Source organism: Podarcis cretensis, assembly GCF_951804945.1.
Source record: "Podarcis cretensis genome assembly, chromosome: 9".
In the NCBI taxonomy this organism is placed as follows: domain Eukaryota; kingdom Metazoa; phylum Chordata; class Lepidosauria; order Squamata; family Lacertidae; genus Podarcis; species Podarcis cretensis.
In genome coordinates this window covers 69,897,298-69,922,732 of record NC_137178.1, presented here as the reverse complement: position 1 = coordinate 69,922,732, position 25,435 = coordinate 69,897,298, and the positions used below count along the sequence as shown (strand labels likewise).

The 25,435-nt window shown below is 43.6% G+C and overlaps 1 protein-coding gene across 12 annotated transcripts in view; it reads left to right on the top strand.

Moving 5' to 3' along the window:
- The window catches only part of KCNIP4 (potassium voltage-gated channel interacting protein 4), a 447,477-nt gene that overhangs the window by 317,249 nt on the left and 104,793 nt on the right, over positions 1–25,435 (top strand). Inside the window, exon 1 of one of the 12 annotated variants that reach the window (XM_079989857.1) lies at positions 17,209–17,453. The exons of 9 other annotated variants lie outside the window; for them this stretch is intronic. Coding sequence is in view for 2 of the 3 variants with exons in the window: in XM_079989862.1 (XP_079845988.1) it covers positions 17,604–17,715 (112 nt within the window). In the remaining variant the exon portion in view is untranslated. Of the gene's footprint in view, positions 1–17,208; positions 17,454–17,489; positions 17,716–25,435 lie in introns of those variants that run through there. 2 more of the 12 variants (XM_079989862.1, XM_079989867.1) reach the window with 2 other exon arrangements.

The following is a 25,435-nucleotide window of genomic DNA, read 5'->3' as shown; positions in this document are numbered from 1 at the left end:
TGATCATCCTAAAGGAAATGGGAAGAAGAAGAGTTTGGATTTGATACCCACTTTATCACTACCCGAAGGAGTCTCAAAGCGGCTCACATTCTCCTTTCCCTTCCTCCCCCACAACAAACACTCTGTGAGGTGAGTGAGGCTGAGAGACTTCAGAGAAGTGTGACTAGCCCAAGGTCACCCAGCAGCTGCATGTGGAGGAGCGGGGAAGCGAACCCGGTTCACCGGATTACGAGTCTACCGCTCTTAACCACTACACCACACAGGCTCTGGTTGGGTGCCTGTCTGCCCACACCAGTGCAAATGTCTTGTGCCATGCATGCTGCAAAGCAGTATACCAGGATGCAAGCCCACTAACAGCCCTTGGGAAATGTAGTTTTCCTAAGGTCTGCTGCCATACTAGCAATATCAATGAATAAGGACCTCTCATATATTGATTACAGTGGTACCTCAGGTTACATATGCTTCAGGATACATACGCTTCAGGTTACAGACTCCGCTAACCCAGAAATAGTGCTTCAGGTTAAGAACTTTGCTTCAGGATGAGAACAGAAATCGTGCTCCAGCAGCGCAGCAACAGCGGGAGGCCCCATTAGCTAAAGTGGTGCTTCAGGTTAAGAACAGTTTCAGGTTAAGAACGGACCTCCGGAATGAATTAAGTACTTAACTCGAGGTACCACTGTATATGCACATCAAGATTTTGTCAAATATACACATCTACCTATTACATGCTTGGTACATATAGAATCCAAAAGAAATAGGTAAAGTGTGGAATAGCTTTACAGTTGTACCTTGGAAGTCGAACGGAATCTGTTCCAGAAGTCCATTTGACTTCCAAAGTGTTCAAAAACCAAAGCACGGCTTCTGATTGGCTGCAGGAAACTCCTGCAGCCAATCGGAAGCTTTGGAAGCCCCATGAGATGTTTGGCTTCCAAAATAACATTCGGAAACCAGAAAAGTCACTTCCGAGTTTCGATCGTTCAGGAGCCAAAACGTTTGAGAACTAGGCTGTTTGAAAACCAAGGCATGACTATATTTCATTTAACTTGGAAAGATGTTTTATTTTACTTTTTTTTTGTTAGCATATCTTGATTAAAATTTGCCAGATAAGATTGCCTTGGGGTTTTGAGCCAACTTGCAACTATTCACGCATTACGATATGCAAGAAAATCTGGTGGTGGCAGGAATGGCTCTGTAAATCTGAAGTTCACAAATTGCCATATGTAGAAGTGAGTTGGCAAATTTCCAGCTATAACCAATGACTGGAGAGGGGAGAGATGGGATGAGTTGAGAGTGGTTTTCTGAATCATTGCCTACAATCTGGCAAGCATAATTGAGCAATGTAGTCCATCACCTTAGGCAACCCTGTAAGTTTATAGCTTTGCTGGAGCCAAGAAATCAAAAAGGATTCCAGTTTAATTTAGATTAGAAGAACCATGTTTGCCTATCATGGTTGGCCTATGTTGCCATCTTTGGAAGCAGGGAAATATTTATTTTTAGGTTATTGGTTTTGTTTTGTTCCTATTTTATTCCTATTTTGTATTGTATTTTTCTGTTGTGAAACTTTTAATAAATTACTATTATTAGTAGTAGTATGGGATTCAGATAATTTTATATAAAAATTCTAAAGCTCCCTAATGTTCAAACATATCTCTGAATACCTGGGGTAAACATTCAGTTGGGGAACTGTTATTTTCTTCAATCTCTAGCTGAAGGAAAAAAACAATTCCTAAGAAAAAACTGTGGGGAAACACAAAAAAGTTTATTAATCACTGCAACTGGGGCAAACTGAAAGAGAGAAAAATGCTGAGTTCATCCTCCAGCAGTTCATTAACTTTGTTTAATAGATCGGGGGCTTAAAGTGTATTTTGTTTAGCACCTTTATTGCTTTTTGCTGTGGCCTTTAACTTTTGTGATATCACTTAAAAGAAAAAGTCTGCTGATATACTGTTTCCAACAAGTTTGGTACCAAACGGATGCTGCATCAGAGTGAGAGTTGCATCTTCCAGTGTCTTATTAAAAAAGCCAGCATGAAACAGCTCATGCAGCACTTTTCAAGATTGGTTTTACTTGAAGCCTGTGACTCATCACACTTGAGAAATTGTTCCTAAAACTGGGGGAAACAAAAATCTTAGGTGATTTTTGCGCCATTCCATTTTTTCTTAAATGATTCTTGTTATTTATTGAAAATACCCACATATTCTCTAGAGTTCATAGACGTTTTCCACCCCAAGTATAACCTGGAGGAAATTAACAGCTTTGAATAATCAGAGATTTCTTGCTGATTGGCTTTTATTTTTTTATTTATAATACATTTTTATTAATTTTTTAACATATCATTTCCGACAGTCATTTAACATACATTTTTGTCTTACACAATATTTTAGACTTCCGTCAACTACCTCTGAAGATTTTCCATTCTTTATCACTTAATCTGCATTTCTTAATTTCTATATTACTTTTAATTATCCTTAACTGATATTCTCTTCATAATCTTGCAATATTTCGCATTATCCTCCTTACAAAACCTCTTGTAGTCCTACTAGCGTAATCTGTTTATTACAATTGCTTTTCAGATAATTCAAATATTTACTCCAGTAAATACTTGCTGATTGGCTTTTAAACTGGTTGGGCCCGTGACATGGTTTCCACTGGTGTCACTCGGCTGGTGGTAAAACTTCTGTCAGTGGAACTGGAGAGAGAAGCTATTTCCCCTGCAGCCCCTCCATCAGATCTATGGAACATATTTAGAAACTGCAACACACCTTCATTCACACAAAGAGAAAGTGGGTAAAAAAGAAAACAGCCGAGCAGAAAAGAGGACTCTCTGGCAGCAGTGGCATAGCAAGGTCAGGTGGTACCCGGGGCAGAAAATTTATTGTCACACACATCCCCACATGTAAATATTTCTTTTTGCCTGCAAAAATAGTTTTCATTATTTCATGATTTATTTATTTATTTGCGGAAACAAAGTTGTTGAGCTTTCTTTGTGCAGCCAGGGTTATTGAGCTAAGGGAGAGCTGGCCGACGGACGGACCATTTTGGCAGCAGGAAGCCAGCGTGCCCAAAATCGCACAGCATTTTCTCACCCCCCCCTTAGAGGTGGCACCCAGGGCGGACATCACCCACCACATCCACCTTGCTCCGCCTCTGCCTGACAGCATTCTGATGACAGTATATGCAAGGACTCTGTGCATAAGAGTGCATGCATAATTCTGTACCAAACTTTAGGACATCACATGGGCTTTCATTTTAGTGTAATGTGAACACAGTGCTTGGGCTCATTTCTTGACTTAGCACATCCCACACGCTAAGATAAGGGTACCAGGTGCACCGGGTTACCACAGCAACGCTAACAGGGACAAGTGTATGACTTCCTGAGTTATTCACCCTCCCATTGGTTCAGGAATGTAGAGATGGGTCTCTAGGGCATTGCTTTCATTATGTCCGTGGTGGTCATGTCCTGCCCTGTTTGCTGTCAGGCTCTGACTCTGATTCTGAATCTGTGAGCACCAGGAGAAGAGGCTTTGGGTTTTACACTAGCTAGCATGGTGATAGTGTTAGCATATCTCTCTGTGCATATGTATCATTACTTCAGACACCAGAAGAATTGTATATAGTAGATAGCAGTGTTTAGCTTTGTCTTGTGTCTGGAGACAAGGAACACTTTACTTTGAACTGTGTGGGAGAGGAGTTTTCCCCTTAATCAAGGACTCTGGAAGTAGCTATTTTAATGAAAACAAGAAATCTTAAGACTCTGCTGAGGTTCCACATACTGTACTCAGCTGATACATCACACTAGTTGACTTGTGGTTGACTTCCACAAGTCACCAGCATTTCTCCTCATCTGGCATGGAAGATAAGCGTTTGGAAGTAGCTTTCGTATGCAGAACTGGTATGCTTCCTTGCAGTGCTCAACTGTACCCCACATAACTGGTTGGAAGCACTTTTTTACATTCATAGAACCCAGCTTGGGCTGTCAATAATAACACATGTGGCTGGGATGCACGCAGCTGATATTTTAATAATAATAATAATAATAATAATAATAATAATAATAATTTATTATTTATACCCTGCCCATCTGGCTGGGTCCCCCCAGCCACTCTGGGCGGCTTCCAACAAAACACTAAAATACAATAACCTATTAAACATTAAAAGCTTCCCTAAACAGGGCTGCCTTTAGATGTCTTCTAAAAGTTTGGTAGTTATTTTTCTCTTTGACATCTGGTGGGAGGGCATTCCACAGGGTGGACGCCACTACCGAGAAGGCCCTCTGCCTGGTTCCCTGTAACTTGGCTTCTTGCAATGAGGGAACCACCAGAAGGCCCTTGGCGCTGGACCTCAGTGTCTGGGCAGAACGATGGAGGTGGAGATGCTCCTTCAGGTATTCTGGACCGAGGCTGTTTAGGGCTTTAAAGGTCAGCACCAACACTTTGAATTGTGCTTGGAAACGTACTGGGAGCCAGTGTAGGTCTTTCAAGACCGGTGTTATATGGTCTCAGCGGCCGCTCCCAGTCACCAGTCTAGCTGCCGCATTCTGGATTAATTGTAGTTTCCAGGTCACCTTCAAATGTAGCCCTACATATTTTAAAAGTCTATACTCAAAAATTTAACATGTAACTAGGACAAACATGTTTAGAAGCTTGTTTGTCACACAGGTACACTCAGTGGAGAGCCAACACTGACTGTAGATTCCAACACATGCTCACTGGATCACAAATCTTGTGTATGAAAGGGCTCTTCATCCCTACCTCTCCTTACTGAAACCGCAATCTGATTTTGCATTCCAGGACTGCAGGTAGCTCAAATAAATAAGCCTGTTTTATTCCAAGTTTACAGAGAGAAAATATATTTTGGCCATCAGAAAATTTGGGGGAACTGGAAATTTTGGTAGATTTCTTCAATAACAATGCCAAATTGGTTGCTAAATCAGTCTTTTCGATATTTGGGATTTTTTAAAAAGATACATGTTCTGTAGATTTCAAACTAATAGGTATGAAGTTCCTGTGGTCTCACAGCTGGTTCAGCCTAATGTCCTTTCTGACTGACTCAATAGGAGGCTAATCTGTCTACCTTTTTCCTTACTGCCTTTGCAAAGTAGCTGAAATGCTAAAGCTTTTGTGTCTGTTACATACTCTTCCCATTGTAATCATTACTTCTGGTTTTCCCCAGGAGATTCTGAAATTCATACCAGTCCTCCTTTTGTGCTTCTGATCAGTCACCAGGAATTTTTTTTATTTATTTATTTTTTTTGGGTCTTGTCCTGACCGCATTCAAATATAACTAGGGAGAGCCTCAGGCTGTATGTTTGTCATCCAGCTATATCAAACCTGCATTTTTCTGGTATTTTCTGGAGTAATTTGTTCTGATATATTCTGTCCTAGACCTACACCTTTTTTCTTAGTGGACTCACCAAACCTGTACCACAGAGCTAATGGTAAAAAGAGTCTAAATCTAGATCGAGAGAAGGGGGCTTGGCAATGGAGCATGAAGATATCAGAGAAAGTAACCATCATTGTCTTTTAAGCAGGCGTCTTTTAATTTCATGGCTGCTGTCAGGCCTGCTTCTTGGGAGAAAAGCAATGACAAACCTAGACAGCATCTTAAAAAGCAGAGACATCACCTTGCCAACAAAGGTCCGTATAGTTAAAGCTATGATTTCCCCAGTAGTGATTTATGGAAGTGAGAGCTGGACCATAAAGAAGGCTGGTCGCCGAAGAATTGATGCTTTTGAATTATGGTGCTGGAGGAGACTCTTGAGAGTCCGATGGAGTGCAAGAAGATCAAACCTATCCATTCTGAAGGAAATCAGTCCTGAGTGCTCACTGGAAGGACAAATCCTGAAGCTGAGGCTCCAATACTTTGGCCACCTCATGAGAAGAGAAGACTCCCTGGAAAAGACCCTGATGGAGGGCACAAGGAGAAGGGGACGACAGAGGACAGGATGGTTGGACAGTGTTCTCAAATCTACCAGCATGAGTTTGACCAAACTGCGGGAGGCAGTGGAAGACAGGAGTGCCTGGCGTGCTCTGGTCCACGGGGTCACGAAGAGTCAGACACGACTAAACAACTAAATAACAACAATCATTGTTGCCAAATCCAAAGTTTGAAAGGGCCTCTGAAGATCCTTCTTCTTCTTCTTCTTCTTCTTCTTCTTCTTCTTCTTCTTCTTCACCCAACACTGTGGTCTTGGATAGCCAAGTATGCTCCTCCATCATTCCTGACCATGAGCAATGCCGACTGAGCTGAGGAAACATTGCCAGTCCTAGACCTTAATGCAGGGGTGGGTGTTCCTAGTGAGCAACTGAACAAGGATAGAAGCATGTATGCCTGGCCCTCTTGGTGTAATGTGAACTGGGTTGAATTACACAGTGCTTGGGCCCATTTCTTGAGTGAGCACATCCCTCATGCTGCTGGATACTCTAAGATAAGGGTGTCAGGTGCACTGGGTTACCATAGCAACACCAGCAGGGGAGAGTGTATGACTTGCTGAGACATTCACCATGGTCCTGGAACCAGGTTTGGAGACTAAGCTCTGCTGAAACCTGATTCAGCTTAAGCCTCAAAACTATGGTTGTGAGTCTGGCCTATACATTTCATGATCTTTTAAATTTACCAGTTGGAATGTCCATCCTTCCTTCCTTTTTCTGTTATATTTGCAAAAAAACCAACAAACAAACAAAACCCACCAAGGGACTGTATCCTTTGTGTGTGTAATTGTTTGTGTAAGAAATGATCTATGTTTTCATTTATCGCTAGTTAAGATTTTAAGAGGCTCTGCTGGAAATGTCAGAACAATTTATGAAATGAGGTTTGGTTTTTTCGTGTTTACACGTATAGGAGGCAAAACATCATTTACTAGTAAATTATGGAAATGGGGATGACATTCAGACACTTACAGAAGGCACTCAGGTGACTTTTAAAATCTTAAGGATTGTGGATCAGTGCCAAAGGTCATGTACACTACATTTCTGCATCTTATTCCATCATCTGCATTTTAAGTGATGTCTAAAATGTGTTAAAAGGTGGTTGCTATTTTAAATGGCAGCTGCTTTCAGATAAAGACACCTTTATAAGATTGATTTGTGAAGCTCATTTCCTAACCTTTTGAACCTATCTGCCAATTACCTTTAGTCTGCCTTCCCCAGCCAGTCAGTTCTCTCCACGACCAGACGCTGAGAACTTCTGCCTGATGCTGTTGTGGCCTTGAGGAAACCTAAAAAGTCTCAACATGCCACAAGCTTAGTAGACCACAAGCTTAATAAGAGTCAACAGTGTGATGCACCAAGGGCAGAGTTCTTTCCAGATCTGGAGCCAATAAGCTCACCAGTGGATGAAGAATAAGTAATGCTTTATTTGCGTAAGGTTAATAGCAGCAGAGGGACGCGGGTGGCACTGTGGGTTAAACCACAGAGCCTAGGGCTTGCTGATTAGAAGGTCGGCAGTTTGAATCCCCACGACGGGGTGAGCTCCCGTTGCTCGGTCCCTGCTCCTGCCCACCTAGCAATTCGAAAGCACATCAAAGTGCAAGTAGATAAATAGGTACCACTCCGGCGGGAAAGTAAACGGCGTTTCCGTGCACTGCTCTGGTTCACCAGAAGTGGCTTAGTCATACTGGCCACATGACCTGGAAGCTGTACGCCGGCTCCCTCGGCCAATAAAGCAAGATGAGCACTGCAACCCCAGAGTTGTCCACGACTGGACCTAATGGTCAGGGGTCCCTTTACCTTTACCTTTACCAGATAGCAGCAGGCATACAAAACACAAATTATAGCATAGCAGACAGAAGTCACACATCATCTCGCCTTCAGCTGCCTGGAGCTCCAGGTAGAGCAGTGAGAGAGACCCCGGCCGACAGTCTCACAGCATCTGGTACCCCGACCTGTGAAGAGCCCCTTTAACCTACAGCTTTTATAGCCAACTTTCATTAACTTGATTGCCCCTGGTTAGCAGACATCACTCATGATCAGCCCAGGACACGGGTTGTGACTCAACAGGAATACAGAGCAGATGAGAGTCTCCAACCCAATTCACTGCAACTGGGTATCCTCCCCACTAGCCAATCAGCACTTAGAACACAGGAGACCCAGGCAACTCCTGACACAGGTGTGTGGAAAACAAGTCATACCAGCATAAATTGGCACACTTTAAACCAGGGGTATAAAGGGAAAGAGACATGTCATCTAACTCCTCGAAATTACAATGGTCATCCGCGTTTCCCCTGGAGGGGGGGCAGCTAATGCTCTTCTAGGCTGCATCAACTGAAGTATAGTGTCCTGATCCAGGGAAGTAATAGTACCACTCTATTCTGCCTTGGTTGGACCTTGCCTGGAGTCCTGTGTCTAGTTCTGGGCACCACAATTTAAAAGGGATATTGACAAACTAGAGGAGTGCAACCAAGATTATCAAGGGTCTAGAAACCAAGCCTTGTGAGGAACAGCTGAGGGGGTTGGGTATGTTTAGCTTGCTAAAGAGGAGAATGAGAGGAGATATGACAGCCATCTTCAAATAGCTAAAGGGCTGTCACATGAAAGATGGAGCAGGCTTATTTTCTGCTGTTCTGGAAGGTAGGACCCGAACTGATATATTCAAGTTACAAGAAAGGAGATTCCAACTAAACACCAAGAATAACTTTGCAATGGTAAGAGCTGTTCGACAGTGGAACAGACTCTATTGGAAGGTGGTGGGCTCTCCTTTCTTGGTGGTTTTTAAGCAGAAGATGGATGGTCATTTGTCATGAATGCTTTGGTTGAGATTGCTGCATTGCAGGGGGTGCGACTAGATGACCCCCGAGTCCCTTTCAACTCTCCAGTTCTGTGATTCTATGATTCAGTACCATTGAGAGCTCATTCTCTGGAGGCAAGGTAAGGACTGACTCAACCAACTCCATCTAGGGATGGTGAAGAAGAACCCTCATTCCCACCACTGCCTGAACTCTACCTACCTCCAGTTCTGAGGTCCTCGACAGATCCTGTCAATCCTACACCATCCAAGATGGTGCCATGAATATTGTCCTATGAGCCAGGCATGCGGGCATTTGTCTCTCTGGTCACCTCCAGAATCTCCTCACTGCTCACAACACTTTGATAAAGAAAAATCTTGGGGTGAGAGACTACTCAACAGCCCATCTCATTGGGGTACAAGTCCCCCACGGGTCCATGCGGTCAGGAAAAGAAGGAAATTCCAGCCAAGTAATTTGGAGCAAGGACGCGGGTGGCACTGTGGGTTAAACCACAGAGCCTAGGGCTTGCCAATCAGAAGGTCAGCGATTCGAATACCCACGACGGGATGAGCTCCCATTGCTCGTTCCCAGCTCTTGCCAACCTAGCAGTTCAAAAGCACGTCAAAGTGCAAGTAGATAAATAGGTACCAGTCTGGAGGGAAGGTAAACAGCATTTCCGTGTGCTGCTCTGGTTCACCAGAAGCGGCTTAGTCATGCTGGCCACATGACCTGGAAGCTGTATGCCGGCTCCCTCAGCCACTAAAACTAGATGAGCACCACAACCCCAGAGTCGTTCGCGACTGGACCTAACAGTCAGGGGTCCCTTTACCTTTTAATTTGGAGCAAAACAGCGGTCGGTAGACCATGATCTTTATTGTTGCACAAAAGGTCATCACAGGATTAAGGAACCCAGAGCATGGGGCAACATTGACTTTTAAAACTTCCCACAGTATCCCAGAATACAGTTCGTACAACATCATTGATACATCATCTTTACATCACTGACATGTCACAAAGGGGAGGGGTAGACAGGGGCTACACTAGTTCAACCTTGGCAAACATGTCCAGAAAAGTCCTTGGTACAAAATTAGCATAGGCAAAACATGTCCAGGGACCTCTCAAGTACCCACCATCAGAAGACAATAGAGCTCTGTTTGCACATTCATAACATGGAGCAAGTCCAATGATGGGCTTTTGGAAACTAACAGCTCAGCATTTGTCACCCCTGGGCACTTCCCTGGGTGGGGTGTGTGTACATATCCTCATGCTTGAGGGATTATGGTAGGAGGTGGCAGGAAAAAGAGTCCTTTTCCCAAGGGCAAAATGGCGTTGGAATGGAGGAAATTGGCAAAGGGGTTGATTTTATATGATTTATAAAGCTAGGTATCTTCCCTGAGCTGTCAAGTCAAAAGAATACATTCAGGCATAATATTTGTAACATTTAACAACTTTAAAGATGTGTTCTCGCCCCTCCCCCCTGTCATTTCCATAACACTTTGATGCTTCTCTTCCAATCTTCACCTCAAGCCAGTGATTCAGCTCTTGGGGGGCTGACTAATACAAGGGATTCCTAGGATCTTTCTTCTTCACCTGCAGACTCCAGCCTTCTGTCTCTCCCAGCTTTTTCTGGTCAGCAGTCTCAGTCAATCACACACTCACCTCCACAGTGGTAAAACTGGCCTATTTGTGTTCAGGCAACCTACCCTTCAAACAAACAGACTTCAGTGGCATAGAATACTTCTTTTTACCATTGTTGTTTAGTCGTTTAGTCGTGTCTGACTCTTCGTGACCCCATGGACCAGAGCACACCAGGCACTCCTGTCTTCTACTGACTCCCGTAGTTTGGTCAAACTCATGTTCATAGCTTCAAGAACACTGTCCAACCATCTCATCCTCTGTTGTCAATCTTCCCAACATCAGGGTCTTTTCCAGGGAGTCTTCTCTTCTCATGAGGTGGCCAAAATATTGGAGCCTCAGCTTCAGGATCTGTCCTTCCAGTGAGCACTCAGAGCTGATTTCCTTCAGAATGGATAGGTTTGATCTTCTTGCAGTCCATGGGACTCTCAAGAGTCTCCTCCAGCACCATAATTCAAAAGCACCAATTCTTTGGTGATCAGCCTTCTTTATGGTCCAGCTCTCACTTCCATACATCACTACTGGGAAAACCATAGCTTTAACTATATGGACCTTTGTTGGCAAGGGTATGTCTCTGCTTCCCCTCCCCCCCTGCTTTTTAAGATGCTGTCTAGCCTCTTACCATATTTATCTGTAAATGAAGACCCAAGACTATATGTTTGCCTATATGTTTGTTTTTTTGTTTTTGTTTTTTTGCATGTTCATTTCAAAACTTTGGTTCATTTCTGCTAACCTGACAGAGGAAAGCATAGGGCAGCTAATTAAAAAGTTTTGAAATGTTGTGATTCATCAACTGTTTCACATTTTGGGGAGGAGAGATTGAGGTGAAGTAACTACTTTCTGATAAACTGCCCTTCTCTGCCAGTCAATTAAGGCTTGACCATGTCATCCTGTCACTTAGGAAGCCTTTTATAGCACCATTATGCTAATCACCATTATGCAAATCTTCCACCTTGGCAACATGTTCCCTTCCTGGTTCTGTGCCTATTAACAGATACAGTAGGAATGAGGAGCCCAGAGGTTGGCAAAGTGGCAACAAAGTGTTAGAGAGATAAAGGTTCAAGCCCAGGGGTAGGCACCCTAAGGCCCGGGGGCCGAATGCGGCTCAATCACCTTCTCAATCTGGCCTGCGGACGGTCCGGGAATCAGCATGTTTTTACATGAGTAGAATGTGTGCTATTATTTAAAATGCATCTCTGGGTTATTTGTGGGGCCTGCCTGGTGTTTCTACATGAGTAGAATGTGTGCTTTTGTTTAAAACGCATCTCTGGGTTATTTGTGGGGCATAGGAATTCGTTCATTCCCCCCCAAAAAAAAATATATATATATATATATATATATAGTCTGGCCCACCACATGATCTGAGGGACGCTGGACTGGCCCATGGCTGAAAAAGGTTGCTGACCCCTGTTCAAGCCCATCTAGAGTTAGTTGTAACCAAGTCTCAAAAGCAGTGAAAAAAGTTGTGATTGGCTTCAATATGACTAAGTCACTTACTTGTTTCAATGGGACTTTGTTTCAGTGGGATTTTTGCTGGATTGGAGAGGGGAGATTTCTGTGCCCAGAGGTGTACCTAGGGTCTCTTGCACCATTGACAGGGAGCTGCATCGCCAAACACATATGCATCATACACTCCAGCGATCTACCTTCATATTTCCTTGCCATTTTCCTACTGGTCAGCTCCTGGTTCTTGTCTGAACTTGCAGCCTTATGCAGATAGCTGGTGACAGATTTCTGGTGTGATTTTTGAGCTCTCCCCTGGGCCTGCCCCCTGCATCTGTCTATGCCGTTGTCCCTTCATCACTTTTCAGGGATGATTCACAACCTAGTAAGAGTCTCAGACGCATGCCCCTCATCCCTCATCCTTCTCCATGCAGAGAAAGTTGCAAATGAGTATGAGATCTCATTGATCCCATAATGTATTAATGCCTTTCTCCATTTCAGGCTGGTAGCAAGTTGTGAGGTCATTCATACAGTTCATTCCGGTTTGCTCATTACTTTCTTCACATAGGTAGGCATACATTTGTTTGGAATTTTGCAGGAGAAAACTGGATGGATGGATGTTTTAGACTAGATAATTGGTGGCTAGGGAATGGGGTTAAGCAGGCCCTCCCTCTTCTGGCTTCTGGGCACCGTGTAAACCTTACTGTTGCTACACCCTTCTTCATCCAAGCATGCTGCAGCAACTCCGCCAGATGGAGGTCAGGTGATTGGCACAGCCTGGTCATGCCATCCGCTGCTGCCCTTTTGTTGTTTAGTCATTTTGTCATGTCCAACTCTTCGTGACCCCATGGACCAGAGCACACCAGGCACTCCTGTCTTCCACTGCCTCCCGCAGTTTGGTAAAACTCAATTTGGTAGCTCCCAGAACACTGTCCAACCATCTCGTCCTCTGTTGTCCCCTTCTCCTTGTGCCCTCCATCTTTCCCAACATCAGGGTCTTTTCCAGGGAGTCTTCTCTTCTCATGAGGTGGCCAAAGTATTGGAGCCTCAGCTTCAGGATCTGTCCTTCCAGTGAGCACTTAGGGCTGATTTCCTTCAGAATGGATAGGTTTGATCTTTTTGCAGTCCATGGGACTCTCAAGAGTCTCCTCCAGTGCCATAATTCAAAAGCATCAATTCTTTGGTGATCAGCCTTCTTTATGGTCCAGCTCTCATTTCCATACATCACTACTGGGAAAACCATAGCTTTAACTATACGGACCTTTGTATAGCATATACTGAAACTGAAAAGTGGCAGGTTTTCCAAAAAGCATGTTGTAAAACTGGAATACTAGGGTCACAGAGACGTCTTTTCCATTGCAGGACTTTGTTTTTTGTTTTTTTTTAATAATATTTATTAAAAATTTTACAGAATAAAATGGAAAGATAGCAAGAAAGAAAGAAAAAACAAATATGATTTACACTTGGTTTCAGTGGCATCTTTCCCGGACTCCCCCCCCTCCCCCTCTTGTATTCCATTTCCCTTAAATTGATTCCACAGATTCTTACCCCAGATTTTAAAACCTTATTTGTAATTTTAAATAACCCATTTATTCCAAATTAATTTATCTTATTTATCTTAATGAACCATTTCTCCTTATATTTTATTTTATTCCCTAAGATCGACCCCATTTCCCTTCCACGAATTCCCCTATTTTCAAACAACAAACATGAAAAAAGAAAAGAAAGAAATAATATATAATTTTACAGCCTTTGGATTCCAAATCTCTCCCCCCCCCCCATTCCCCAGTTCCAATCCCCAAAGTTCATCCATTGTCTACTGCCAGCCTGGTGTATCCACGTCTATATCTCAACTCCACTTTGCCGTCTTTTGATAGCTTTTAATTTCAGAAAGTCCAATCTCGAAAAAACTCTCAGAAAAAGTCATTGTTCTTCCATCCAGACCTCTATGTTTAAGAGTCTAACTTAAATTCTATTTCTTGGTCCTTTTAAAGTCTGGATGTTCCAAATATCCGGCTTCAAATTTGGTCCAGCTCTTATTCCTCAGGTTGCTTTTTCCTGTTCTGCTGCAGAAACCTGCTAATTCAGAAACTTCTTGTTCTCCACAGAGGCTTTTGTTATTCAGGAACATAACTTGCGTCAAGTCCCTTCCTTTCTTCAATAGATAAATCCATTGTCTCCTTTAGTATAGAAACCTCTGTAGACAAAATAATGCTTCGTTTTTGCAGCTTTCCCAAGAGATAACAGATCCTGCTCAAATTCATAGTATTTTTCCACTTGCTGCTACTGTTGCAATGTCCCAGCCTCCCTCTAGAGGGAATATGGTAACTTACTTTCTTTCAAAATCAGACCCAAAAGTCAAATAACTTGTTGCCTTTATTTCCAATAATTTATGTCCAAATTGTAACAAATCTAACCAGCAAAGCCATCGTAACAAAGTTCTCTTTTATTTTCCTGCTTTGACAGCTACTTTGACAGCTGTCAAAGTTTCTGTGTCTCTTCACCAGTCTCTCATAGCGGATCGTTCCCGGTTCCCGGGGGGGTTGCATTTTAGTTCCCACAAATCAGTCTTCTCCTCCAGCACAATTATTGTAATTTCCCTTCGTGAAGTTAAAATTTTTTTTCAGGTAAACAAGTTCATCTCTCGATCTTAGTTGTCAAATCCTTGCGTTGAGCCATCTACAACGGGGGGGGGGGCGGACTTCCTTTTTGCACTCCCCCCGCTCGCTCCAAATTCAAAGATCAAATTTCCCTTTTAAGTCCAATCAATTTACTCACGGGTTGTTCCTTTTAGTCCAAATCCGAAATTTTCAAAGAAGAAGTCGTTGCTCTCCGCCGAATGGCATGCGGCTTCGCTGGGCAGGGGAAGCATTGGACTCACAGCACCACACACCCCCCGTCACCCGCTCCGCAGCCTTTAAAAAGGCTCCTTCGCGGGTCGGGGGGGCGCAAACGGTGCCCGCCGAGTCACCAAGTCCATGGGCATCTCCGCCCATGGTTTTTGAGGGTCCCCGCGTCGCCGGCACGGCAGGACCCTTCCCCTACCCAGCCGACTCCCTCCGGAGCTCGGAGGGAGTCCGCCATTCGGCGATGGCGCCGACCCGGAAGTCTTCCATTGCAGGACTTTGTGGTAGTGTCAGGCAGCAGATGAACCAACCCCCATGGCAGGTCACCAGGAATGGACAAGACAAGGGAAAGTCCTTGCCATCTGTTTTTATCCAATATTCACAGAGAGAGAGGCTTGAGAATGTGGCCTCTCAGAATAATGGTGTTGCTCCGAGTAAATCTCCCCTCCCCTTCTCTCCCACCACCTCATTTGTCATCCCTTCTATGGTTGGCTCTGAGGGCCCTTTGCTTCTGAGCCCTTTGCTCTCCTATTTTTAAGGCTCGCCGGGTTCTGGCAGATGGTGGGTCTGGAATGCTTTCTAGTGATAACATTTCATCCAGCTGCTCCGGCTCTGCCTCCTTCTCCTATCCCATTATTTCCCAACTTTCCATCTTATCTTCCTCTGAGCTGTGATCTCCCTCAAACCCTTGTTGCAATTCTGAACTGTCTTCTTCTTCTCTGGAAGGGTCAGGCTGGGGAGGCGGTCTCCACCATTCCTCCTCTGCCTAGTCCCAGACAAGTAGCTTTTCATCAAGACAATTATAACAGTCCTCCAAAACTGCGTAATGTTTTCTTGCTTTCTGGGCATACAAGAAGCACTGAAGGAATTAAGGAATTATAACAGTCCTCCAAAACTGTTTAATGTTTTCTTGCTTTCTGGGCATACAAGAAGCACTGAAGGAATTAAGGATGTAATAAGCTGCAATATAATAAAGGTAAAGGACCCCTGAACGACTCTGGGGTTGTGGCGCTCATCTCGCTTTACTGGCCGAGGGAGCCGGCGTTTGTCCACAGACAATTTTTCTGGGTCATGTGGCCAGCATGACCAAGCTGTTTCTGGCGAACCAGAGCAGCACATGGAAACGCCGTTTACCTTCCCGCCAGAGCAGTACCTATTTATCTTTTATCCCGCCAGAGCAGTACCTATTTGGACTACTGCAATGCACTCTACGTGGGGCTACCTTTGAAGGTGACTCAGAAACTACAACTAATCCAGAATGCGGCAGCTAGACTGGTGACTGGGGGCGGCCGCTGAGACCATATAACACCGGTCTTGAAAGACCTACATTGGCTCCCAGTACGTTTCCGAGCACAATTCAAAGTGTTGGTGCTGACCTTTAAAGCCTTAAATGGCCTCGGTCCAGTATAACTGAAGGAGCGTCTCCACCCCCATCGTTCTGCCCGGACACTGAGGTCCAGCGCCGAGGGCCTTCTGGCGGTTCCCTCATCCCCTCAAAGCTACAGGGAACCAGGCAGAGGGCCTTCTCGGTAGTGGCGCCCGCCCTATGGAACGCCCTTCCAGTAGATGTCAAAGCGATAATAACCTGACATTCAGAAGACATCTTAAGGCAGCCCTGTTCAGGGAAGTTTTTAACGTGTGATATTTTACTGTATTTTTGGTTTCTATGGAAGCTGCCCAGAGTGGCTGGGGAGGCCCAGCCAGATGGGCGGGGTATAAATAAATTATTATTATTATTATTATTATTATTATTATTATTATTATTATTATTATCTACTTGCACTTTGATGTGCTTTCGAACTGCTAGGTTGGCAGGAGCAGGGACCGAGCAATAGGAGCTCACCCCGTCATGGAGATTTGAACCGCCAACCTTCTGATCGGCAAGTCCTAGGCTCTGTGGTTTAACCCACAGCGCCACCCGCGTCCCAAGCTACAATATAATGTATAGCTAATTATTTCCTTCCCTGATCCTTCAAGGACTTGGCCTTACAAACATAGGAAGTGGCCTTTTACTGAGTGAGACCATTGGTCCAGCTTGCTCTACATGGACTTGGCAACGGGTCTCCGGAGGTTTCCTGGGGTTTCCCTGCTAATACAGTTAGCTCTTTGGAGCACGTGGTGAGAAGCAGTTCCAAATTTCCTCGAAAGATCCCAGCTATTTAGATCCTTCCTGTTCTGGTTTCTAGAAGGGTTTTTTTTTTTGGGGGGGGGGGAGAAAATGCCTTGGTCACCCTGGTGGAAGATCTGTGTCAGGAGATAAACAGGACAATTGCTCCCTGTTGAGGGTATGCTGGGACTCAGCAAGGAAAAGCTTGCCTTTGTGCATTGTGCAGAGTGTGTGAAAGGGCCCTTGAAGAGGCAGTGATAAGAAGAGAGCAAGACAGGATCAGCAAGGCACCTGCAGCTAAACGCTCACTCAAACCCAGCAATCAAAGTATTCTGATAAACCCTTAATGAAAAAAGATGAGAGTCGCATTTGAGAAGCTCTGGAGCACTGTTCTTGTCAGCCGGTGCTGAACTGTGAGGCACGAGCCTGCGAGCACTTGATCAAATGGTGCCTGCTGCTGCATGTTGTCTCTTGCAAGTTCCCTGGGAGGGTTGCTTTTACGGAACTGACACAGCAAAGTCTTGAGTTCCGAAACGGAATTGCCCTCCTAACAGCTCTGAAGTGGGAACACTCTCCGCATATATAATGCCATGTGAAGAAAGTCCAACTCAGCTCTCTGGGAGGGAGCACTGAAATCAAGAAGAATCAAGATGCACACAAGGAAAGGGGCTTCAGTTAACCCCTTCCTTGCACCTGTGTGGTCAGTTTGTTTCCTCAGTTCACCCCACCACACTGCCAACTTTTGTGTGTGCATATGTGTGTGTTAGCAAAGTACTGGCAAAATCCTCCCTTTCCCTTCAGATTGCACAGTGGCTTGGCAGCTGACTGGAATGATTTGCTTGCTTGAAGAATGTTGACTTTGGAATGGGAGTCCGAGGGACTGCAAACAGTGGGTATAGTTGTGATTATATTTGCGTCTCTGAAGCTGCTGCATTTGCTCGGACTGATTGATTTTACAGAAGGTAAAGTGGTCACTCTGGTTTGTGCTGTTTGTAGGTAGAGAGTGTCTGGTGTTCTAAAAGAGGCTGTGTAAGTACATTAGCTGTTTGGGGTGCAAAATCTGTAGATGCTATTTGCCAAATAACATATCATTTATGAACTTGTGGTTTGTATATTATTATTATTATTATTATTATTATTATTATTATCCACTTTATAATCAGTGAAGTTTTAAAGTACTGCATTTTGCTGCCTTTAACATATGCATTCATTCATCAATCAATCACAGCAACCTTTTAAACCCAGTTGAAAACTTCAGAACTGGAACTAACTTTCTCCACATTGGCTTATATAAATGAATCAAGTACTTTCCTCATTTCATGTTAATGATAAAATTCATTTCTTTCCTGAGCAAACGACTTCTAAAAACCACTTTGTATGCGTTCCACTACTTTATCATTTCAGCACAGCAGATACATAGGTTTAGGAATTACTCTGTGTCGATCAATATTTCAAGCTACGCCAAAGTCCTGGTTGCAATATGAGTTTTTGCAGTGGAAAATAATACAATTGCATGCATTTGTATTGACTTACATTTTCTGTTGGAAGAATTTCAGTGTATAGGGGCATTATATGTTTAAGGGGAACTTCTTACTGGATAGAGCAGAAAGCTTTTTAACCACTGGCAAATAACTAGGGTCTACTGTTTGTATTCATAATTTGCAATATTTTCTTTTTGTTTAAAATTAGTCCTGAAATGAATATTATACACAACTCTAATTTATTCATAGTTTAGATATGTGTAACCATTTTATATATCTGCAGATTGCTTTGAGATGTGTCAAAGGAAGTGATTCATAAATAAAAACAGCAGCAGCAACAATTTCTCTGCGTTGTGGGAAACCAAAACAATTTGATTTCCTAGTGATTAAAACTCTTTCCCAAGCAACCCCAGTTCATTTTATTAGAAGATGCAGAGGCTGTAACCATGCAACAAATGTCTAAAATCCGTGTTCTCTCTGATGTTTCCCTTTGTATAGTAGGGGCTCCGCTTTGTTGTCAGTAGTAATGTGCATAATCAGTGCAAAAGTGACTCCAGAATACTTTGTTTATTTTAAAGCTTGTTACATATCTCAGTAGTTAATCTGAAAGTGGTGTGAATTTCTGATGGTGGCAAGAGCATCGTCCTGCTACTAAAGCCTATGCTTTATAGCCACCTTAAAAAATTACTCGTGATCCTGTTTAATTGTCTAGCAACGTAGCAGGATTAATATCTCATGCCAGATGAGATCAATCAATATTATTTGTGGAGCAGGAATCAGGGGGCAGTCTGGGAGGGACATTATTTTTGGCAGCCCCTAGATTGTGGAATTCCTCCTAACAGAAGTGCATCTTCCATCATTGTTATATAGTTGTCATATGCCCAGTGACGGTACGCACCCCTCCCTTCCCCCCTTTGCCTGCCTCCTCATCTGCCGCCACCGCTTCCTGCCCAAGGAGGTATTTTGGTGTGACCTGCCAAAGCAAGTCTACTACAAAGTGGTGTGGCTAGGACAACTGTTTTCTTAACATGCAAGCCAATCTGCTCCACCACTTTGTGGTAGAGCAAAGCAGTCTGCCTCTACCACAAAATGGTGTGGCTAGAGTGTCTTGCAGGGATGCGGGTGGCGCTGTGGGTTAAACCACTGAGCCTAGGACTTGCCGATCAGAAGGTCGATGGTTCGAATCCCCATGACAGGGTGAGCTCCCGTTGCTCGGTCCCTGCTCCTGCCCACCTAGCAGTTCAAAAGCACATCAAAGTGCAAGTAGATAAATAGGTACCGCTCCAGCGGGAAGGTAAACGGCATTTCCGTGCGCTGCTCTGGTTCGCCAGAAGTGGCTTTGTCATGCTGGCCTCATGACCTGGAAGCTGTACGCCGGCTCCCTTGGCCAATAAAGTGAGATGAGCGTCGCAACCCCAGAGGCGGTCACGACTGGACCTAATGGTCAGGGGTCCCTGTACCTTTTACCTTTAGAGTGTCTTGCTAGCTGCGGAAAGGAGGAGGGGGGAAAAGTTGGTTGATCTAGCCACGCCACTTTGTGGTAGAGGTAGACGCACCAAAACACCTCCAGGGAAACAGCGGCAATTGAGGAAGAGGCAAAAAGAGGTGGTGGTACAGCGTACCATGGCATACCACCACATACCGCCTCAAAAAACCTGTATATGCTAAAGATACACCTCTTTCCCTTGGCCTTGCACAACACACAAGCACATATATTAAGACCCGCCTTCCTCTTGTGACTGTAATTTATTTTAAACTGTTTTTAATAATGTGTTTTAACATTGTTTAAACCTGCCTTAGGACTTTGTGGTGAGGGGCGGGTAAGAAATTGAATTAATAACAGCAGTAGCAGTAATAGCAGACTCCATGACCTCTGCAGTATTTTTCATTCTATATAATAAAATGGATAGTGGCTATAATCCATTGCCTCCTCTCTTCACCAATGTGCAAACAGTGGAAACCCAGTGAGTGACCAAAGAACAGACATGAAATGGAAGAGCCTGGCATATTTCTCTCCCTGCTCTCCAGCCACATACAATCTGTTCAAGTAGGACTGGGCAACATCTGGTTTTCAATATCGTGATATATCACCTGCTAAACATCATGATATACTGATATATCACGATGTCTGAAATAAGGATGGAACTACAGTGGTGCCCCGCAAGACAAATGCCTCGCAAGACGAAAAACTCGCTAGACAAAAGGGTTTTCCGTTTTTCGAGGCGCTTCGCAAGACAAATTTCCCTATGGGCTTGCTTTGCAAGATGAAAACGTCTTGCGAGTCTTGCGAGTTTTTTCACTCCCCCCCTTTTTCTAAGCCGCTAAGCCGCTAATAGCCGCTTAGCGCTAAGCCGCTAATAGCGCTAAGCCGCTAAGCCGCTAATAGGGGTGCTTCGCAAGACGAAAAAACCGCTAGATGAAGAGACTCGCGGAACGGATTATTTTCGTCTTGCGAGGCACCACTGTATGTGGAGGCATTGGCTGGTTTCACGTTTTTTCCTGCATCATTATTTTTACATAGTACACACACACACACACACACACACACACACACGTCATGTTTCATGATATACCAATTAGTTTCCGGGCCCAATTCAAAGTGCTGGTTTTGACCTATAAAGCCTTAAACAGCTCAGGACTGCAATACCTCAAGGACCTCCTCTTCCCATATGAACCTACCCAGACCCTGAGATTATCTTCCAAGGCCCTCCTTCGTGTGCCTCCTTCTCGAGAGGTCCGGAGGGTGGCAACACGACAACGGGGCCTTCTCTGTAGTGGCTCCCCATCTGTGGAAAGCTCTCCCTAGGGAAGTTTGCCTGGTGTCTTCATTATATACCTTTAGGCACCAGGCAAAAGCCTTCCTTTTTAACCAGCCCTTTGTTTGACCTGATCGACATCCTGTACCCTTTTAAAATGCGGCTCTTTTTGGGGTGTGGGGTGTTACTGGGTTATTGTTTTCACTTTGATTTTATATAATGTGACCTTTTATGTGAACTGCCCTGAGACCTCCGGGTATAGGGCGGTATATAAATTCTAATAAGAATAATATATTGCCCAGTCAAAAATTATGAAACCGATATAACAATATGGACTTCAAACTTGTTTTGAATGATATATTGCCTAGCCCTGCTGCTCAGCAGGAAATAAAGATAGATGCTCTCATGAAAATAGAAAAAAAAAATAGCCTGGAATTGGGCACAAAGCAACAATAAAATCTGGGCAGGCGGGAGTCCCTAATTCTGTGCATACATTTTATGATACTTCTGATGAATCAGGCTGTTTCATATGCTGGAGCTGAAACCACAACATAACTGGCCATAGCCAAGACCTTTGGTGTGCTAATGAGTGCTTAGCATGCATTTCACCCCCTTTGAAGTCAGAAGGTGGGCCACTGGCTTCTGCTAAGTTAGCCTTCTGCCTCTCTGACCTCAGCTGTAGTGTGAATTGATTACAGAAAGTGTTGAGTGCAAGGGAGCGTGTTAACCGTATTCCTGCTGGGGGAAAGTCAGCAATCCCAAATTGTGTTTATTGTATGGGAAAGATGGAGGAGATGATAGCTGAGCACAGCATTCTAGCAGCACAGTGAAGGGAACAAGAAGGAGAAAAGCAGGGAATTCTGGAGAAGTCCATAAAAAGGGTGGAAGAGTGTGCAAACATGCTATGGGCAATAATTTGGTTCACATTAGTTAATGTGTGGCTTGGTTTTTATTTTAGTTAACTCTTCACAGCAGCTTAGAAACAATTCTAATAAGAGTGGTTTGAATTGCTAGCAGCTTAGAAGCAATTCTATTAAGAGTACAGTGGTACCTCGGGTTACAGGCGCTTCAGGTTACAGACTCCGCTAACCCAGAAATAGTACCTCGGGTTAAGAACTTTGCTTCAGGATGAGAACACAAATGGCGCAGCGGCAGCGGCAGGCCCCATTATCTAAAGTGGTACCTCAGGTTAAGAACAGTTTCTGGTTAAGAACAGACCTCCGAAACAAATTAAGTTCTTAACCTGAGGTACCACTGTAGTTTGGATTCCCTATAAGCATATTAAACCGTCCGATTCACTATGGACTCCAATTCCCGACACCTGGTTTGTGAAATAATGTATCTGAAGGTATAGAAATACAAATGGTAGCTACTTTGCACAGCAATTTTTTACTCTCCCATGCATGCAAATATTATTATTTAATTTATATACTGCTTAATTTATTAAAAATCTCTTTAAGCAGTATATAGAAACTGAAGCCCCAACAGACAACTTAAACAAAATATTACAAAAACACGCAGTTACATATAAAAATGTTACATTAATACAAAGTTACACATGGGCATATACAGTCATACCTCGGGTTAAAGTAGCTTCGGGATGAGTATTTTCGGGTTGTGCGCTACGGCGACCCGGAAGTAACGGAACGCATTACTTCCAGGTTTCGCCGCTTGCGCATGCGCAGACGATCAAAATGACGTCACGTGCATGCGCGGAAGCAGCGAATCGCGACGCGCAGACGCACGGACGCAGGTTGAGTTTGCTTCAGGATGCGAATGGGGCTCTGGAACAGATCCCGTTCGCATCCAGAGGTACCACTGTACATATATGTGCATTTTCCTTCTGACACACCCTCCCTCTCAGCCTCTGGATTCTGACCCAAGACTTAGCTCACCCAAAAAATTCTCACAATGAGAAGACTTCCTGGAAACATCAGACATCACCCTAGTCTAACTCTAGACTTACTTTTTATGGGCAGGCCCAAGGTGTGTGGTACTTTCTCAGGCTGCCCACAACTGTGTCCTGTTCAGCTTATCTTTCCACACCCAGTTCCAGCAGGTTTGTTGAGTTTTCCAGGGGGTCCAAAGGATGGGAAGAAGGTTCCCCTCCACTCACAGCTCTTTCTTCACCATTCCTTGCCCCCATTCTTACATCCATTTTGGCATTCTTCCACATGATATCATCATTATTCAGCTGCTATTCCAGAATACTGTACTCATGAAACTGCTTATTCTTCTACCACAAAAACAAAATCCAGCATTTGTGAAAATCCAAAATGGATCCTTAATATTTTCATTTGTGTGGAACATGTTTGAGCATCGTTCCACTTTCTGCAGAGGTTGTAGGACAGGCATTGCCCTATGGTTTTTAATTATGGTTTCTGTCAGACTTGACATTAGACTGAGAAACTTCTCAGTCATGCACACTGATATTGCCCATGACAGCAATTAGCAGTTTCAGATAAAAGTTAACCACAATAACCAGGTTCACCCAGGCCAGACTGGCACAAATAGCACCTTCTATTCTCCTAGTCTCCCACAGGGTTAGACTTCTGGAATACCAAGTGATATACACACACGAAACATGCTCATAACTTTGTCATTTGTTGGTTAGAGCAACACAAGAATAGGATGGTATGTTAGGAGCATGCCTACAGTTACACCTGTGAAATTATTCTCAAACCAGATTGGCAACCAGCCATTGATGCAAACAGCGAAAAAATAAATATACTCATTCTCACAATTATTTCTACAGTTGACCAAAGATGCAGAAGGTAAACTCCAGATTTACACGCAAAGAGAGAGTTGGCTCGAATACACTCTAATGATGAATTAATGGACACCCACAAACTTTGGGGGAGGTGGGGAAAACAATCTGATTCGGCATGTGCTAGATTTGCACTAGCTCAATGCAGGATCTCGGCATCCTGCGGAGGAGGAAACATGAGGTTTCTGCAAGTGGTAGAAGTACAGATAGATCTCTTGTTCTAGAAGCAAAGGCTCTGTATTATTTCTGGTATTTTTTATACGGTTTATTCAGCAAAAATTATCCAGTAGTGGTTCCTTTGTTGAAATGTCTTTGTTCAGTTTTCCTGTGTATCATACAAATAGAAAAATGATGTAGGCAGTGTGGAAAAAAACATTCAACATCAACTACCAATTAATTCTGTGTACTCAGCAAACAGCCAATGATTGGCACCACAAGTTCTAGTGCTATCACCCAAGGAGCAAATTCATGAAGTTTCCATGGGGAACAATTGGGAGGTAAATAGTGGAACATTTGGTTCCACTACCAAATGTTATGTATTCCAGAGCAAAGTGTAGTGAAGTCAGTGGAATGGCTTGGTTGGCTTGATTTTAGCCATGAACTCATCCTTGGGCTCAGCCCAAGCTCATTCTAAGAGCTGTGAGGTAAAATAGGATAACACAGTGTATATCATCTGAATTCCACTGGGGGATGGGATGATAGAAAAATGAAATTTTTAATTGGAAGGATTTTTAATTGGAAGGATTTGTTGCCCCTGACACCTCAGATGATTCTCGGGTTCTTCCAACAACCTTTCAAGTTGTCTGGAATTTGTCCTAAACTACTTCAATAGTATCAATAGTATTTTTTTTTAATAATGTTGATGTCTCAAAGCAACAGCTCATTAAAACCAAACCTTTCTATAATAGAAAGTTACCAGGGGGTGAGAGTGTTTGACTGAAAACTATTCCTAGAAAAATATTACTGTATTGCACTGTATGTTTCTGTGGGAAAATGAGCCTACTGATAATTTCACAGCTTTTGCCCTATTAAAGTTATTTTTTAATAATAATAAAATAGGGCATAACTCTCTGCTAACTGTGGCAAAGAATGGATTTCAAGGTGAGAGAGAGTGGAAGGTATTAATTTGCTCTTTCCTTCAACTATATTGTTGATGAGACAAGACTAGAATTTGCTTTTAAGTTTTCCAGATAGATTCATGCTGGTAATTCCCAGATGATACATCTGTAGGTTGATAATACTCAATGTTGAGGACACTAACAGAGGAGTGAGGAAGATTTTTGCACTGTGGACCACACATTTCCCCACAGGGACACATTCTGGTAGTGGGAAGGACAGACTCTTAAACCAGTGTTTCTCATCCTTGGGTCTCCAGCTGCTGTTGGACTACAATTCCCATCATCCCTGACCATTGGTCTTGTTAGCAAGGGATGATGGGAGTTGTAGTCCAAAAACAGCTGGAGACCCAAGGTTGGGAAACACTGTCTTAAACAACCACATACCCTTAAAACGCACACAGAAAGAGCTCTTTCCTATGGAAAGTGTGGCTTTTATTTAATTATGAATCCTTTGGAACCCAAGTTTCACCTTCCATTCCTTCCAAACACGTTTTTTTTCCTTACAAAGTTTCTCTCCAACACCTCTCATCTGACATACCTGTGCAAAAGATAACAAGAAC